Below are 16436 nucleotides of genomic sequence, written 5' to 3'. Positions count from 1 at the left end.
AACAATGCACCGTGAACTTGCAGGTGGTTTCAAGAAAGCAGTGTTGAATATTGGCTTAGCACCTTAATTTTCAAAGTAATTTCTCATTGGATAATCTCCCTTATTTTAATTGTGTCAAGCAATTATGAACAACGGTCATACAAAAAAGGTAATAATTTCTGTAACAGAAAATACGTACAAAGGGGTAAATTCAATCTCAAAAAGGTAGAGACACTGACAGGGAAAAAAAGCAGTACGAATAACGGTGGTGGGGGAGGGGGCGTGGGGTTGCAGCAAATTCCAACTCCAATTGCAGCTAAGGGGCAAAGTTCACAAAGATACGAGTACTAATCAGTAATCACACAGCACGCAGGATTCATCGTAGTCCAAGGCAATATCCAAGACACTTTTCATCATTTAATCCATCTCCCAGTAGCAACTTCCATCCCTGCGAGTCCATAAAGCTGCTCCAGAAACTAAACATTTTTCTTTATTTGCAAAGGAGGCGGACACGGTATATACTTGACACTGTTTGGAATAATATTTGGGCTGTCCTTTCTCATCATGGCCACAAACTCCCCATAATCAATCCTTCCGTCCTGCAAAATGAAGGAAAGGGTGAATATTTGTAAACAGAAGCTCATTAGATCCATAAAAGCTGTGTTTAAACTTCCTCTGAGCAGGTAGAGTCACAAAATTTGAAAGAGTCCTGACACTTCTAGGGAAGACACAAGGATGCAAAATGACATAAAGAAACCTATGTTGCCTTTGAGATGCATTTTGTCATTCTATTTTTTTTTCAGAAATTAAAAAACAAGCACAACCATGCAGTTCTTTCATACAAATATACACTCAGAGAGCGCAAAGTGATGGTAGATGATGTAAGCTACCTAAATGTTTATTTCTCTTTATTTCCTTTTTCTCACAGGTAATAGAGTTATTTCCCAATTATAATATATGTTGTATACAAATAATACCAATTCTTTCATCCGTATAGAAACATCCAGAATAAATAGAAATTTCCTTGCCATCTATTCAATTTTCAGTCTTAAACACAGATACACAAGAGAACAAAGAATAAGAGCAGAAGGCTTACATGATCTGTATCAACTTCAGCAATGATCTCCTTTATTGTTTTCTCATCACCCATGTCATATTTCTTCAGAGCTTGCTCCAACTCATCCACTGTAATGTATCTATACACAAACAATCATGTGGACAAGTAAGTAGCAAATAGATATAGCATTTGAAGACTAAATAGGAATAAAACAATTGGCGAAAATTGGTTACCCGCTATTGTCTTTATCAAAATACTCGAATGCCTTAAAAATATGATTTTCCTTTTCCAGTCTATTCATGTGCATTGTAGCAGATATGAACTCGATATAGTCAATGGACCCATTTCCATCCACATCAGCCTGTTAAGAAAATGAAGATAGTCTAAGTATATCATGTAATATCTAACATAAAGTAAAAGACATGTTGCTCTATGTGAGTAGTGAGCAGATGTTATATGTATGAGCACTGTCACGTGCATGAAAAGTACCATTCTCAATTGAAATCAAGGGAAATACAACTTATGTAATCAATCATCCTTACTCTTGTAGTCTGCCACCACCTACCGGAAGTATTTGATTTTGCTAGAGATTAAAGGTTTTTTAACTTTTTTTGCATGTGTACCCTTAAAAAACTCTTTATTTGCTTGGATGTCTTTTTAAAGTTAATATTTTCATGTATATCTCTTAAAACACATGTTATTTACATAGGTACCTACTTGGGCATTTTTCAAATTAAATCTCAATACTTTAATATAAAAAAGACAAAAAGAACAGTTAATTAAGAGAAATTTATGAAAACTTAAATAATAATATTTTTGTCTTTTTAAATTGTTCAAATATTAATTGTTAGTTGACTCTAGAGCTATCCATGCAAAAAATAAGAGTATACATGCAAAAATCATGTATTTTAAGAAATATATATATACAAATATCAACTTTAGATAGTCACACAAACAAATAAAAGATATATGAAGGGTATGCGTACAAAAACCCGAGATTAAACCACATTTTCTTGAACTCATAATATAAAGAGATCAAAATTTAGAAAAATGAGGGGAAGAGAACTAGAGAGAGTGGAGAGGGTGAATAAAGGAGACAGAAAACTCATACAAGCTGTGATGTAAAAAATATATATCTAAGTTCTCTTGTTTTTTCATAGAAAAGAAAAACATAATCATGCCTGGCATATGATAAGATGAATAAGCTGGCGAGTTTCTGGTCTCCCTAGTAAACTGATTACTGATAATTTCTGTTCAAGCCTTCAAGGAATGAACAGTCACAATGACTTTCATCTTAAGTTGTAACAAAATGCACAAATGTGTTAATCAAGTATAAGTTCTTTTGAAAAGGAAAATATTAGGAAAATTATCAGGGTGCAGAAAGTAGGATTCTCAACAGGTTTTGAAAGCATAGACTACATACCGCCTCCATCAACTGCCTAACTTCAGATTCAGAAAGCTTGGTACCCAATTTTGGTAAACCAGATTTTAGTTCTTCAAGAGTTATTGTCCCACTGTTATCAGTATCTATAGATTTGAACATTTCTTTCAAGCCCATAATTTCTTCCTCTGACAAGTTCTCTGCAACCACCTGAACAAGAAGTTAATAAAATTCCATCAACTACTTCAAAAGAGAAGTATCTGAGTGTGAACAAATGGGTAATCTGTCAATCACCTTTAAGGCCATTTTCTTAAGTTTGTTCATAGCCCTAAACTGCTTCATTCTATTTAGAACAGTACTGTCAAGTGGTTTATCAGAGGCCTCCCCATCTTCTCTGATCCATGGATGATCTGCAATTTTTTTGCTTAAACTGTCAGAGTATCCAGTAATACTTGAATATATGTAAAATATCAGTATCTGTACAGGAACTCTTTTCATTAAAATTGTTCTGTTTCGAACACAGCCATTAGTTTTTCAACATAGTTGTTATAGAGTTGTCGCATGGTCTCTCCAACTCTCTCTCATTTCAGCCATATAAGGGGAAATATAGCAACTACTTGTTGTTGTTGTTTACAGTAACAAGAAAAAAAAACTCACTGAGAATTTCAGCTGCAGTAAGCCTTTCTTTTGGATCTGATCTCAGCATCTTCTTGACTAAATCTTTTGCCCCAGTAGAAATAGAAGGCCAAGGATCAGATGCGAAATCAATATGGCCACGTAAGATAGCATCAAATATACCCTCCTCATTCTCTGCGAAAAAAATCAAAAGTATCTCGATTTCCATTTCAACAAAACACCAATGAAAGTAACTAATATGTTAGTAACCATACCTGCCCAGAAAGGAGGTACACCGGAAAGAAGGATGTAAAGTATAACTCCAGCACTCCATATGTCAGCCTCTGCTCCATAATTCCGTTTCAAAACCTCAGGAGCAACATAATATGCACTTCCGACAACATCTTTAAGTACCTCTCCTGCACCCACCAGTTGCTTATCTTTTTCACTACTTGCACAATTGTCAAACAAAAACACTCATTGCTTCAGTTAGTCTTAAAGATCTACATTATATTTTCCTTTCCTTTTCATTTTGTTCCTGATGTAATGTAGGATTTCTAGCTGACACATAAGCTTGCATTTTCTGTAGTTGAGAGGCATCATATAAACTGCAATACATTGTTTTGACTGAAAATACAATTCTAATCATAGTCAACTCACGAATTATGTACAAAGAAGGCAACAAAAAAAAACCTTCTTTCCATATTATGCCCATTTCAAGTCAAAGAAGCCTGCAAAGCTCAATAACATTCTATTAAATAATTTGTGATTTCTTGCCCATTACTTTTCAATTACAATCATACATAAAAAAAAGGAACTAGGAAATACAGAGCGAATGATGAAGAACGTAATTGCTTAAACTGCTCCAGAAATTTCATCTCATCCTATATTCTTATCTGGTTATCTTAAAATTATTGAATCCTAACAAAAAAAGGAAATAAATAAATTAAAACACTCACCAGGCTTCAGGAAGACAGAGAGCCCAAAATCCGTAGCCTTGAGCGGCGAATCCTCCCGCTTATTAAGAAACAAGAAGTTCTCCGGCTTAAGGTCACGATGCATCACCCCCATCGAATGGCAACTATGCACGACTCCTACAATCTCGCGGCACAGCCCCGCAGCGGCGCGCTCGGAGTAATGCCCCTTGGCAATGATCCGATCGAACAGCTCCCCACCCTCACACAACTCCATAACGAGGTTTACGGAGTGGCGGTCCTCGCAGGCGCTCCGTAGCTCGACGATGTTGCGGTGGCCCGTGAGGTGGTGCATGATCTGGACCTCGCGGCGGACGTCCTCGATATCATCGCGGTGGACGAGTTTGCGTGCGGAGATTGACTTGCACGCGAAATGTTCGCCGGAAGTCCTGTGAGTAACCAAGTAGGTGACCCCGAACTGGCCTCGGCCGAGCTCGCGGCCGAAGGTGTAGGTGGCGCGGACGTCCTCCATGGGCCGGCCGAGGACGCGGCCCATGGACTGGCTGGGGGTGGGCTTGGAGGTCTGGTGCGGGAGCTTTTGGCTGCTCTTCTGGGGTTTAGGAGGGGGAGGAGAAGCTGGTGGGCGGCGGTCTGATCCTCCTCCGGCGGAGTTGGAATTGGGGACAGACCGGTGGCGGGAGGTGCGGTTACCCATTGGAAGGTCAAACTTTTAGGTGCAGCTTTGGAATTTCGGGAAAGAAGATGGTATCGAGAGAATTCAGCGAAAACGGAGAAGAAGAAGAAGACGACGACGACGAAAGAGAAAGAGGAGAGGGAGAGGGAGAGGGAGAGAGAGAGAAGAGGGGTTGAAACTTGAAAGCAGTGTAGATGGTAGGGGCGAGGAAACCACGATTTTTTTTTGTACTTAGAAATGAGATTGGGTCTGGGTGTTATAGACGGAACAGGGAGGAGATAACTGAAGCGTATCTCTGAGCGACACGAGACACATGGCCCACCTCGAGATCGTGGGGAATTAATACAGGTAGTTGTTTTGAATTGGTGACTCCGTCGACAGTAAAGTGATTCAGAAAAATTGACAGTTAACTTCTACTGGATAACTTCTTATATATATATATATATATATATATAGCTAACTTATTAAACACTCAAAATAATGTGAAATAAAATACTAAACCCATCTTTTCGACTTCATATATGCAAATATGTTATTAAGCTGTCTAGAATAACTACTAATCAAGAAGGGATTTTTTTTTTTGACAAGTTCTTTGGCTCTGCCTGTCGAATAGTTTTTTTTTAAATATATTATTTATTCCCCCCCAAAGCGACGAACTGCGTTCGCAGTTGCTTCGTGTCTTCCATCGTCTGTGTGGATTCACGTACGATGGTCTTATCCTTGCTGTTTGAATTAGCTCTGTTCCAAGTCCAACTCGTGTTCTGGAGATGCCAATTCAAAGAAAATATTTAATGGTCCCATAGGATCTGAGAGTGATACCTTGGGTAGTTGGATGTAGAAGTACAACAACAACGGATTTTAATGGGCCAGAGGATCTCAAGCCCAATCTCTAACTGGGCCCTGAAACCCAAGGCCCAATTCTCCCAAATTATAGAGTTTTTGAAATGAGCCTCGTTGAAAAAAATGCTGAACTAATTTGATGGGCAGAATAAATCGCGGTAAATAAGTTTAGGAGACCCACTTTTGCTCAAAAACTCTTATAATTCTTCTCTCGCCACTCCTCGCCATTGTCGTCCTTCCCGCCTTTTCTCCTTTCCATGCCCTTGCTGTTACTCCCACACCTCTCCATCCTCACGAAAAACCCAAATTTCTTGAATTTCCCCTTCCTCGCTTCATTCTCTCTTCTCTCTCCCCTTTCTGCGCCCTCTCCAATGGCGCCGCCCAGAGTGGTCGCCGAGTACGCGAAATCGAATCGATCGTCCTGCAAGAGCTGCGGCAAGGCCATCTCCGCCGGTTCGCTAAGGCTCGGATCCTCCGCGAAAGACCCTCGAGGGTTCGACCTTGTGAAATGGTTTCATTTTGATTGTTTTCCAGCTAGATCGCACCCGATTGCTGCTGCGGAGGAGATAAAGGGTTTTGGTTCCTTGAAGGTTGGGTAATAGATAGCTCTATATTGATCATTTTAGTATCATTGAGGTTATTTGAGTCCTGAAGTTTGTGAACGCGTGTGTTGGGGGATCAGAACTGCGATCAGGAAACGTTGAAGAAGCTAGAGGGTGGTGAGACCTCGGATGAGGCTGACAAGGTTATTTGATTCCCCTGTATTTATTGTTGTCGATATTACTTATGTTATTTGTTCATTAGATAATATTATGTTGTCCTCTGTTCATTTTTTAGGTTTGTAAAAGAGATGGCGATCTTGTTCACGAATTAGAGGAGATAAGTCCGAAGAAACCAAAGGTTAACGATTTTTCTTTTGAAATTCTAGTGACGTCGAATACTTCTCTGGTCTTTAATTTTGTTATCTTCCATTATGAGCATTTTTAGGTCCATGGTACGGGTGAAGCTGGGGATGAAGAACCAAAAGCAGACCGCTCTGAGCAGGTAAAGGTAGACTGCTTAATTCTTGAATTCATTTGAGAGATTCAATTTGGAAACATGTGAATGATCACATTTTATATCCCATACTAAATTCTTGATTTTAAGAAGAATGCTATATAAGGACCAGTTCAATTTTTTTGTTTTGTTTTGTTTTGTTTTGTTTTTGAACAAAAGCCCAAAGGCGCAGTTTCATTATGGAACTCATGAGCACACCCGGATCTATTCACTGATAGCAGCATATATAAAGTTTCCAGAACATACATCCAGTCCTAACACTACTAGGCACTATCAGCAAGAAAAGGACCAGCTCAAGTATAAGGTAGTGCTTACAGGAATTTCAGATTTATCTGAATTTTATCAGAAGCAAAATGTGGGTTACACTCAAACCTTGAGGGATAACCCCGTAATTTAAAGCTTACAGGAGAGTAATGTTTTATATGGCCATTGGTTCCTGTAGTTCTACATTAGGATACTTGATCCTTTAAATTTAGAGGAGTGTCATGTGTTTACCTGGAAATTTGTATCCATTTGATCTTTCAAAATTTTTTTTTTTTGGTTTGATTGTTGTCCCTCATTATCTGTTGGTGCATTCTTGTCATCTTTAGTATGGATTTTCGCATATCTTCCAATGTGACCAGTGGGTTAACTCAAACATTAGTTGATGATGTGCACAGCTGTCTGGAGATTCTCAAAAGAATGGCTTGGGGATGGTCTTCTCTGATACTGATATCATAGAAAAGTACAAGGTAATATTTTTTTTAATCATTCTCAATTATTTTGGCACTTCATGTAGTTGGAAAATAGAGGATTGTTACTTTGTAATCTGTATAAGTTGTTTCTAACTTTCTTTGCATATACAGTATCGTTGTTAACCTCTTCATTTTCCCTTGAATGCATTACTCAGAATTTTTATTTTTGTTACTGTTTATTTATGTAGGATGCTACTCTTCCACCTAATTGGAAGGCCTACAAAACAGTCATTTTCCGTGAGCGGGTGAGCCTATTAGTATCAATAACCAGGAATGAACCTTGTTTATGTCTATTCACTCTCAGTGAAGTGGGTAATGTGAGTTTTCACCATATATATGATTGACAATCTTTTCTTTTTATAATCAGGAAAATGGTCTTCATGATTCCACAAAAATTGCAGCATTTGATTTTGATGGGTGTCTTGTGAATACCTCTGTGAAAAGGTATTATAATTCTGTTGTGGATACTAGGAATTGCTTCATCTTTTTGTGCATTTTACTCTCCTTCTATTGATTTTGATACCTGTTGTTAAAATATATAATGCCAAGTGCAAAGACAGAGTTGAGCAAGTTCATTGGAGTTGATGAACTTAATTTACTGTAAAAATGTGTATTATATGGACTTTGGCAACTTGATTGGGTGTCATTGCTTGAAAAGCACTGCACCTTAATGACCTAGTGCACAGGCTAAGAGCTAATCTGTGAGAAAAAGTGTGTTGAAGTTGTAAGTTCTTATCCATTAAGGTGTTATTAACTTAGTATGTATTACAGCCCTGATAGTATCTCTTTCGCCAGGCTTTTTAATACTACGATAGTAATCAAAGAGAGAAATATTGATCAAAATTTCCTGCCAATACAGAACTGGTGCAGATGCCTGGTCACTTTTGTATCCATCGATTCCAGCGAAGCTGCAAGGACTATATCGCAGTGGCTACAAGCTGGTTTGTCTTTTTTTTTGTGCTTTATGTCCTTTCTTTCTGAATCTTTTTGTCCAACACCTTGGATATCATTTTTGGCTGCAATTACTCAAACTTGATTTTGTGTTTCTAGTCGTGGCTGTTAAAACTTTGTAATCCTTAATTTGTTGCAAAGGAGGTGTTGACTTGTCCTCATCACTAGGTTATTTTCACAAACGAATCGAACATTGAGCGTTGGAAGAATAAGAGACAACAAGCTGTTGACTCCAAAATTGGACGACTTGACAACTTTATCAATTGTGTTAAAGTCCCTATTCAGGTAGCTAGAAGCTTGTTCTACTATAGTGTTCCAATGTATGCTTCATCCTCTTTTACTGTACTGATAATGCTGCTGTGCAATATGCATTCCTTTTGTGTGTATGTGCCATTTTTTGCCTTTATGTATCACCAACGACACATGATACTTAAAAATGCTTCAAATGTAAGAACATTAGTCTTAGTTTAAGTACAAATAACAATTGCAAATGCAGGCACAGGAAAAGAAAGTGAAGAATAATGGAATTAACAGGTCTGGTGCCAGGAACAGAACAACTGATCAAAGAAATTTTGCTTGCTAACATAGATTAATAAACAAAATATAAATTTCTAGGCCTTTCCCTCATAATTGTTACTTTGACTGTTGACATGATTCTAACTAATAAATTTGTTTTGATTTCCTATTAATAGAATTGGGTGGAATAGTGGCTTAGGTCATGGCAATATGGCGTATAAGATTTTTTTTTTTCATATTTGATATCTAATAGGAATTTTATGGATTATGTACCAATACTGGCTTAGTCATCAAATTGATGTAGGTTACATGTGATTGCAGGTTTTTATAGCTTGTGGTCTAGCAAAAAATAAAGATCAGACTGATGATCCATTTCGCAAACCAAAACCAGGAATGTGGAAATTGATGGAAGAACACTTCAATTCTGGAATGCCAATTGACATGGATCAGTTAACTCTTTTTTCCATATTTTCGTACTCTACATATTATCATGAGTTTGGATGTTATGAGCACTAGCTTAATGCTTGTACTGCATCATAATTTTGTTCCTGCTTCATTTAAATACATAAGGCTTTAAAAATGCAATCAGTTTGTCTTCTTGGGAAACTTCATTCTGTTATATCATTAATTTATTCTCCCCCTTTCTGTAGACCATTTCTGAGCCTATTGGAACCCCGGATGATTTCTATATAAGATTTAAAGTCAATAATCAAAAGTAGATCCCACCTTGATATGCTGACTGACTTTCATCTACCATGGAAGGCCTCTCTGTTACAATATCCTTGGTGAGGAGTCTTGCATGTGTTATGTTGGGGCTGGTGATTTTATGTTCTTGCTCCATCTATCCACTTGGGCATCTATGTAGTAATATATCGCAATCAAGGCCAACCTGTAACTGTATTCCTTGAGCCTTTGCTTACGACAATATGAACAAGAAGTTCCATCAGCTTCAGAGACCTGCTGGGCTGCTACAATCATAGCACTATCTAGAGATCCTCGTCAATCTGAATCACCAAAAATATCTCTTTATTTCTGCTTTTCCTTTCTCTTCAATTAAATGCATGGGAATAAACTAATGATTACTGTGATTATGATTTATAAGTGTTTTTGAGACTTTACGCCGTTAGCATGAATCTGATCAGTATGATTTACATGTTTGCTAATAAGATGGACATAATTTTTGATCCAACTGTATGCTTTTCCTGACAGATCTTTTTATGTCGGCGATGCTGCTGGAAGAGCCACCGATCATAGTGACGCAGATAGTCAATTTGCGGAGGTTCATCTTGTCTTGTTTGAGCTATAGTGTTCCTGTCATTATTATCTAGATCATCCATTGCTGTGAAAAAGCAGGGGCAATCCTTTGCCTTTAGCCAACTTACTATCTGTCTATTTCTTGTCCTGATGAGATTCTCTGGTTTCTGCAATAATAGGTGATTGGCTTGAAGTTTCACGTTCCTGAAGAATTTTTTGCTGCCTAGGTGTTTTCTACCGGTCAGCTTCATTAAACATCGCTCATGTAGTATGTGACTTCTAAAGTTTTGATCTTCCTGCTTTTTGTTCAAGCTGGAGATATCTATGAGGAGTTACTGAAAGCTACTATGTTCTTTGACATTTCAGTCAAATGATGTAATTATTTGGCACAAAATTATCCTTGCAATTTTTTCTTGAGAAAATTACCTTAGGAATCAATTTATATTGACACTGTTAGCATTTCTCTCTTTCCCTCATGATCCTTTCTTTTCCTCCTGCTGTATTTTTGACAAATTTCTTTGCACTAATAATTCTTTTTTCAAGAAAAGCAATAGACCGCCATACTAGTAAGGTGGATGGGGGGTGGACTGCATGCCGTCGCCTGAATGTGTAACCATATATTTGATAGTATTGTTTATTGGAAAGTGGATTGCGTGATCCCACATGAACGAATTTTCATTGATGTAAGATGGCATTGTCTATCGACAGACCTTAGCTTCTATTTGGAGTTTTCTTTAATTATCAAATATTTTCTCTTTTTATTGTGGAGAAGTACTCCTAGTATGGTTGTAGAAAACTATGAGCTGCGTCATGCTGCTAACTCTTCATTAACTTATCTAATCTTAAAAAGATAATACGACTTATGTCTAATCAGCAGAAATGGCATTTTATTAATCAAGATCATTTAGTAAACCTACATAAACAGCTGATATATAGTGTGTAGTTTCTCAAAATTAACAGAATATTTTAGCAATTAAGGTCTCAAAATTTACAGAATACAGTAGCAATTAATACAACCTTAAATATGGTTTTCGTAATTAATCAGCAAGGCAGGGTTCTCCTTGTCAAAAAAAAAAAAAAACTTTCATTTACCTTTGCGGGGCGGGGCTCACGCGCAAGTGTCAATGCCCCAAAAACGGAGAGCAGGAGGATAAGGAAGAAGGAGAGAGCGGGAAAGAGGAAGGTAGACGAACCATCGATTCCCTCTTCATCCAATCTCCTCCTCTGCTAACACCATGAGCAGCCTTAGCTTCTCAATCGATCTCAGTTCCTCAAGCTCATTTCTCCACTCGAACTTCCTCCAAGCTCATCGACCTAGGCGTCTTCCCAAGAGAAGCAATTGGGTTCTCTCCCCTCGAGCTGCTCTCTCTTCCGGTACTCTCAGCTCGCACACAGCCTGTTCGATTTAATTCCTCAGTAACATGGTATCTGGTTGACATTGTGTTTTTTTTCATACTTATGTGCTGCTAGATCCCCTCTTGGTCCAGGCCGCAAAAGGAAACAAAACCCTTCGGCCTCCGGCATGGATGATGCGCCAAGCTGGGCGGTACATGGCGGCGTACAAGAAGCTAGCGGAGAAGCATCCGTCGTTTAGAGAGCGGTCGGAGACGGTCGACCTTATTGTGGAGATAAGTTTGCAGCCATGGAGAGCTTTCGGGCCGGATGGAGTTATAATATTTTCTGATATTCTTACTCCTTTACCTGCAATTGGTGTTCCTTTCGACATTTCGGATGCGAAGGGCCCGATTATTCAGTCTCCGGTTCGTTCCGAGGCACATCTGAAGAGCTTGCATCCCATTGACCTAGATAAGCTTCAGTTTGTTGGGGAATCCCTCAGAATTTTGCGTGGAGAGGTACAGGCTTCTGTGACATTGTTTCCGTATTGGACTTGGATCCAGTTGCGACTATAGTCACCGTAGGATAATTATCATACTTTTCCTGCAATTATTCTGTGCTTATGTGGTTTCGAGATTGGATTCTATCTTCATGCTTAGATTGGTATTTGTAAGCTTTGAAATCAAAATATCACCACTGGATAGAAATTATTACTCCGTTTCTTGTACTAAATTTAAGCATATATATACTATCCTATCCTCTTTCTCTTCTCTAGGAGCATGTGATTTGTTTTTGTTTTATTTCTTTTCTATATTTCTTGTTTTATCTAGTTTTGTGTGGTATAATATCAAAACTCATAAATATGTGAATTTCATAGAAATATTAGACATGCTTATGAATAAGTGATTTTGTTTATAATCAGTGAAAATTGATACTGCTTTTCTTTTATGGTAAGTAGATTATTTCTACTTCACAGATGTGCAATTGTTGGTTATGATGTTTAGCTTGGTTAACTCAGTCATTTTGCCACTTGTAGATTGGAGAGAGAACTGCTTTGCTGGGTTTTGTCGGGGCTCCATGGACAATTGCTACTTATGTTGTGGAAGGGGGATCTACTAGTACATATACTACTATAAAACGGATGTGCTATACAGCACCACATGTCTTGAGGGCTCTCCTCTCTCACCTGGCACAAGCAATATCCGAGTATATCATTTTCCAAATAAATTCAGGAGCTCAGTGTATACAAATTTTTGATTCATGGGGTGGACAGCTCCCACCTAATGTATGGGAGAGTTGGTCAAAACCATATATCAAGCAGGTAAAACACACCCTATAATTACAGTATTTTCTCATATTTCATGATCTGTGATTTTATCTGAGCCTACGTTTCCTTTTAGCTCATTTGGAATAGGCTTCTGCGTGATGTAATATTGCACTTCCATTTTATTCATGACAATTGTTGTCTCATGAAGTAAATAATAAAGAAGCACGTGTTGAATATTTTGAAGTTCCATGTGGAGGTCTGGTAAGCTTTTCTAGTATGAAGATTTCAAATGTTCAATAAGTGAACATTTTGTAGTTGTTGTTTCTTCATTGAGAAATTACTGTCCATTTATTGATGAATGTGAATTTAATCCATTCCTATGATTCTACCCTCTCGATCTCCACTGTCTTGAGTGTTAAAATTTCTAAATGATCTGGATATTCTGAATGAAAGTATTTGAAGTTTTTCTTTTCTAATATATGTGTTCATTCTCCTTTTGTTATAGGTATATATGTATTTAAGTATGTGCATGAGCATAATTACATACATAAACATGTATAAGATATCAGATCCGTCTTGACTGAAATTTTTTTAATTTTTTTAAAGAAATTATATAAAAACGGAATCCAATTTTCTTATGGTTGCAAAATGTCTGTGCTCTATATTCTTTTCCAAATCTCAGGAGATTATTGATACATATAGTTTTTGATAAGAGATCTCTTGCAGCATAAAACAGTTTAGTATTCTCAGAGACAAAATAGGGGCTTGTTCTTTGAAAAGTTGTCTATGCCAACATATTTGGTTGTTGTTTATTGGATAAGTGGTATTGTTAATAGCTGATAACTATGAAGTATTTTGTTTTTTTTAATGGAAGTCGGCAGATGACTGTGTTGGTGTTAGTAATATCTTATTGTTACTGATGCCATCTGTGGATAACTTGATCGCTGCATTAGCAACTCTTGAACCAGGTTACACTTTAGACTTTTAATAAAACAATTTCATGTACAGATAGTGAGTGCAGTCAAGAAAGAATGCCCCCATATACCACTAGTTCTATATATTAATGGGAATGGTGGCCTGCTTGAGCGCATGGAAGATACTGGTGTTGATGTAATTGGGCTTGACTGGACAGTGGATATGGCAGATGGAAGGAGGAGGCTAAGCAGTAAAATTGGCGTACAAGGGAATGTCGACCCTGCTTATCTCTTTTCTCCACTTCCAGTGTTGACAGATGAAATCCATAGGTTACTTTTCTTTTTGTTTGCTTAATTGCAGTTTGGTCATGCTTGTAGTTTATTTCTCATTCTGGTAATGCTAGGTAAATTTATTTAGGCCAAAATTTACTTCTCGCAGCATGGTGTGTCCATCATATAGTCATATGAAACCCTTTCTTTTAGTTGACATGCTATATAGGCATATAGCCCCCTTTCTTTTAGTTGACATGCTATATAGCCTATAGCATATGGCCAATCGGCATACAGGGGTAAGTACGATTGGCACATGTCTACTATGACGCCCATCATGGCAATTTATGACATGATCCAGTTATTACTTCATTATGATTTGTTGAAAGGTTGGGAATAGATTGTACACGATCCAGTTATTACTTCATTATGATTATTGAGAGGTTGGGAATAGATTGTACATGCTCCAGTTGTTGCAGTACTTTCACTTCGGCTGGTCTTGATTTCAGTTCACTTTACCCAATTGCTTCATGGTTCTTTTCATTGAAACTTTTGTCACCTCTGATTCATAACCCGGAAAACAATATTTAGATATTATCCTTTTTATTTTAAAGTATCTTCCGTTCTTGGATAGGATGAAGGCAGGGCATAAAAAGAAGATCTTGATATGTTTGTTTATTGATATTGCTCAAAATCTTGGGAAGTTCCTAAAGCTCTTCGGTTGCTAAACATTATGTCGACTCTGGTGAGAGGCACATACTTCATCTAAATTCCTGGGATGGTTTCAAACATTGACATAATTTTCCTGTACATTTAATTTCACTGGCCTTCTCATCTGGAGTAGAAATAATGGGGAAGTGAGGTAGGAAGGCTGGGTGGCATTTTCCATCCTGAAAAGTAGTAAGAAAATATAATTGTCATTTGGTGAACAATGGTGACAAAGATGTGGATAGATGCTGACTTTATTGTAGTTTGAACAAATGACCTAACCAAACAAATAGGAAACTGATACTAATTAGCATGCCTGTATTCAAATGTGAATAGTTGGTTAGATAATTGTAATTATGAGATTCTTTTAGTGTCGACAGGGACTAGATCCTATAATTGCATGGAATGTTTGTGAGATTCATAACTAGCATAGGTCAGAAACATCTTGTTACATTAATTAGTGCTACTTATTTTCTCTAGCTGAATCTCTCCTCTCTCAAGGTCAAAACTTAAAAGCATAGACAGCCACTATATAGCCGCATGCGTCTACTTCATGTCTGTAGCCTGACATCATCAATGTTATTGTATCTGTCAGGGTTGTGAAATCTGCTGGGCCGAGAGGGCATATACTTAATCTGGGTCATGGTGTCCTTGTGAACACACCGGAAGAGGCTGTGAAGCATTTCTTTGATGTCACAAGAGGCTTGAGATATGACACCCTCTTTGAAGATTGTAAGTCAGAAGAATTAGAGACCGTTGCTTGAAGATGATAACTTTTCTTCCGAGTAAACAACCCCAATCTACCTATTAATGCATGTAATACTCAGAATTCTTTTGCAGACGCAGTGTCGGTGAGTTGGAAGTGTAGATTAATAATGGGTGGGTGGCTTATCATCCCATCTCATTCGAGAGTCTGGTGAAAGTTATAACGAGTAGTTAATGTAAAGCTGCCCTATTCTGCGTTACTGTACTTTAATGCCTGTCGTTGCTTTTTCATGATATAAATGAAAGTTCCATCTTTCTGACTCGTTCTGCGGCTTTGTCTAGTCCTGTGCATTGCTTTTATAATCAAAATTTGCTGAGCTCTTACTTCAGGCAGGGCTTGTCTGGTTGGGATAATTTTGTGTTCAAATGCAGTGGCCTAAATCTTTACTAGCCGTGACTTAATTAGAGACAAGTATAGGGCCCAATTTGTCAAACTAGCATAGATTCCAGGAGGCATGTGTAACAAGTTGTAATTTATCACACAGGGTTGAAAGTTCTTTTTCTTATTTGATTTAAAGGGTTCAGAGTACAGACCAAACAAATGTAAAGACAGTGGAGACGTCAGTACTCCAAATGTAAAGACAGTGGAGACGTCAGTACTCCAACGACAGTTGTTGCAGGATCACCTGTACAATTCATTGCCAATAACTATCAAGAAACAGTACAGTTTTCCGGTTTTCTAGATCCAATAATCTATCACAACTTTTCACAAGGTCCCTGCCTTCATGTATATATATATATCTATGTCGGCTCTGAGATATAGGCTTAGATCTAGATTCAATGGGTTAGTAGGTTTGGTAATAACTTGGCGGGTTAGGTCATGCCGGTCCCATATCACGTCGACTTAAGCTTGGATTTAAATAAACCCAGCAAACTTTCTGAGCCTATCAAACCATTAGTAGATGTTAATAATTTATAGGTTCGATTTTTTTTCCTAAATATTTAGAAGAGTTTTTTACTAACATACTATGCGTATCCCTTATGAACATTTACCGTACTCGTAATCTATATATTAAAAAAAAACTTAATGCACGCAGATATCGTTGTAACGGTAGCATATTTCGAGGGCGACACATTAGCATTGGATCCATTAGAGCGACGTCATTTCTGGTTCTCATCTCCTTGGAGACAAAGTACATCGATGCATCGATTCCCATAGAAGTGTAACGTAATTAATTCTATTACT

General features: G+C 37.7%; 3 protein-coding genes across 4 annotated transcripts; 2 read left to right on the top strand and 1 right to left on the bottom strand.

Moving 5' to 3' along the window:
* Positions 1–67: 67 nt before the first annotated feature.
* Positions 68–4869, bottom strand: LOC140789079 (calcium-dependent protein kinase 1-like). Its single transcript, XM_073138680.1, has 8 exons — positions 3992–4869; positions 3308–3451; positions 3075–3227; positions 2712–2827; positions 2460–2627; positions 1270–1397; positions 1076–1175; positions 68–578 (listed from the first exon to the last, which is right to left on the bottom strand). The coding sequence occupies exons 1-8, from the start codon at positions 4659–4661 to the stop codon at positions 456–458; spliced, it is 1602 nt and encodes a 533-aa protein (XP_072994781.1). The 5' UTR covers positions 4662–4869; the 3' UTR covers positions 68–455.
* Positions 4870–5675: 806 nt separating this feature from the next.
* LOC140788186 (polynucleotide 3'-phosphatase ZDP) lies at positions 5676–10462 on the top strand. 2 transcript variants are annotated; one of them, XM_073137346.1, is made up of 12 exons: positions 5676–6070; positions 6163–6225; positions 6318–6380; positions 6468–6524; positions 7196–7267; positions 7459–7515; positions 7638–7714; positions 8130–8211; positions 8390–8506; positions 9059–9186; positions 9947–10016; positions 10171–10462. In XM_073137346.1, the coding sequence occupies exons 1-12, from the start codon at positions 5738–5740 to the stop codon at positions 10216–10218; spliced, it is 1167 nt and encodes a 388-aa protein (XP_072993447.1). In that variant the 5' UTR covers positions 5676–5737; the 3' UTR covers positions 10219–10462. The 2 variants fall into 2 exon arrangements, with proteins under 2 accessions (XP_072993447.1, XP_072993446.1); XM_073137345.1 differs by having other exon boundaries at positions 6468–6530.
* Positions 10463–11037: 575 nt separating this feature from the next.
* On the top strand, positions 11038–15512 carry LOC140789427 (uroporphyrinogen decarboxylase 1, chloroplastic). Its single transcript, XM_073139128.1, has 5 exons — positions 11038–11365; positions 11462–11844; positions 12363–12647; positions 13602–13837; positions 15081–15512. Exons 1-5 carry the CDS (start codon positions 11227–11229, stop codon positions 15247–15249), a joined length of 1212 nt encoding a protein of 403 aa, XP_072995229.1. The 5' UTR covers positions 11038–11226; the 3' UTR covers positions 15250–15512.
* The last annotated feature ends 924 nt before the right edge of the window (positions 15513–16436 follow it).

Source organism: Typha latifolia, chromosome 5 (genome assembly GCF_019914945.1).
Source record: "Typha latifolia isolate L0001 chromosome 5, TyphaL0001v2, whole genome shotgun sequence".
Lineage (NCBI taxonomy): Eukaryota > Viridiplantae > Streptophyta > Magnoliopsida > Poales > Typhaceae > Typha > Typha latifolia.
Note: the sequence above shows the minus strand (reverse complement) of the source record. Positions and strands in the feature narration are given on the sequence as shown.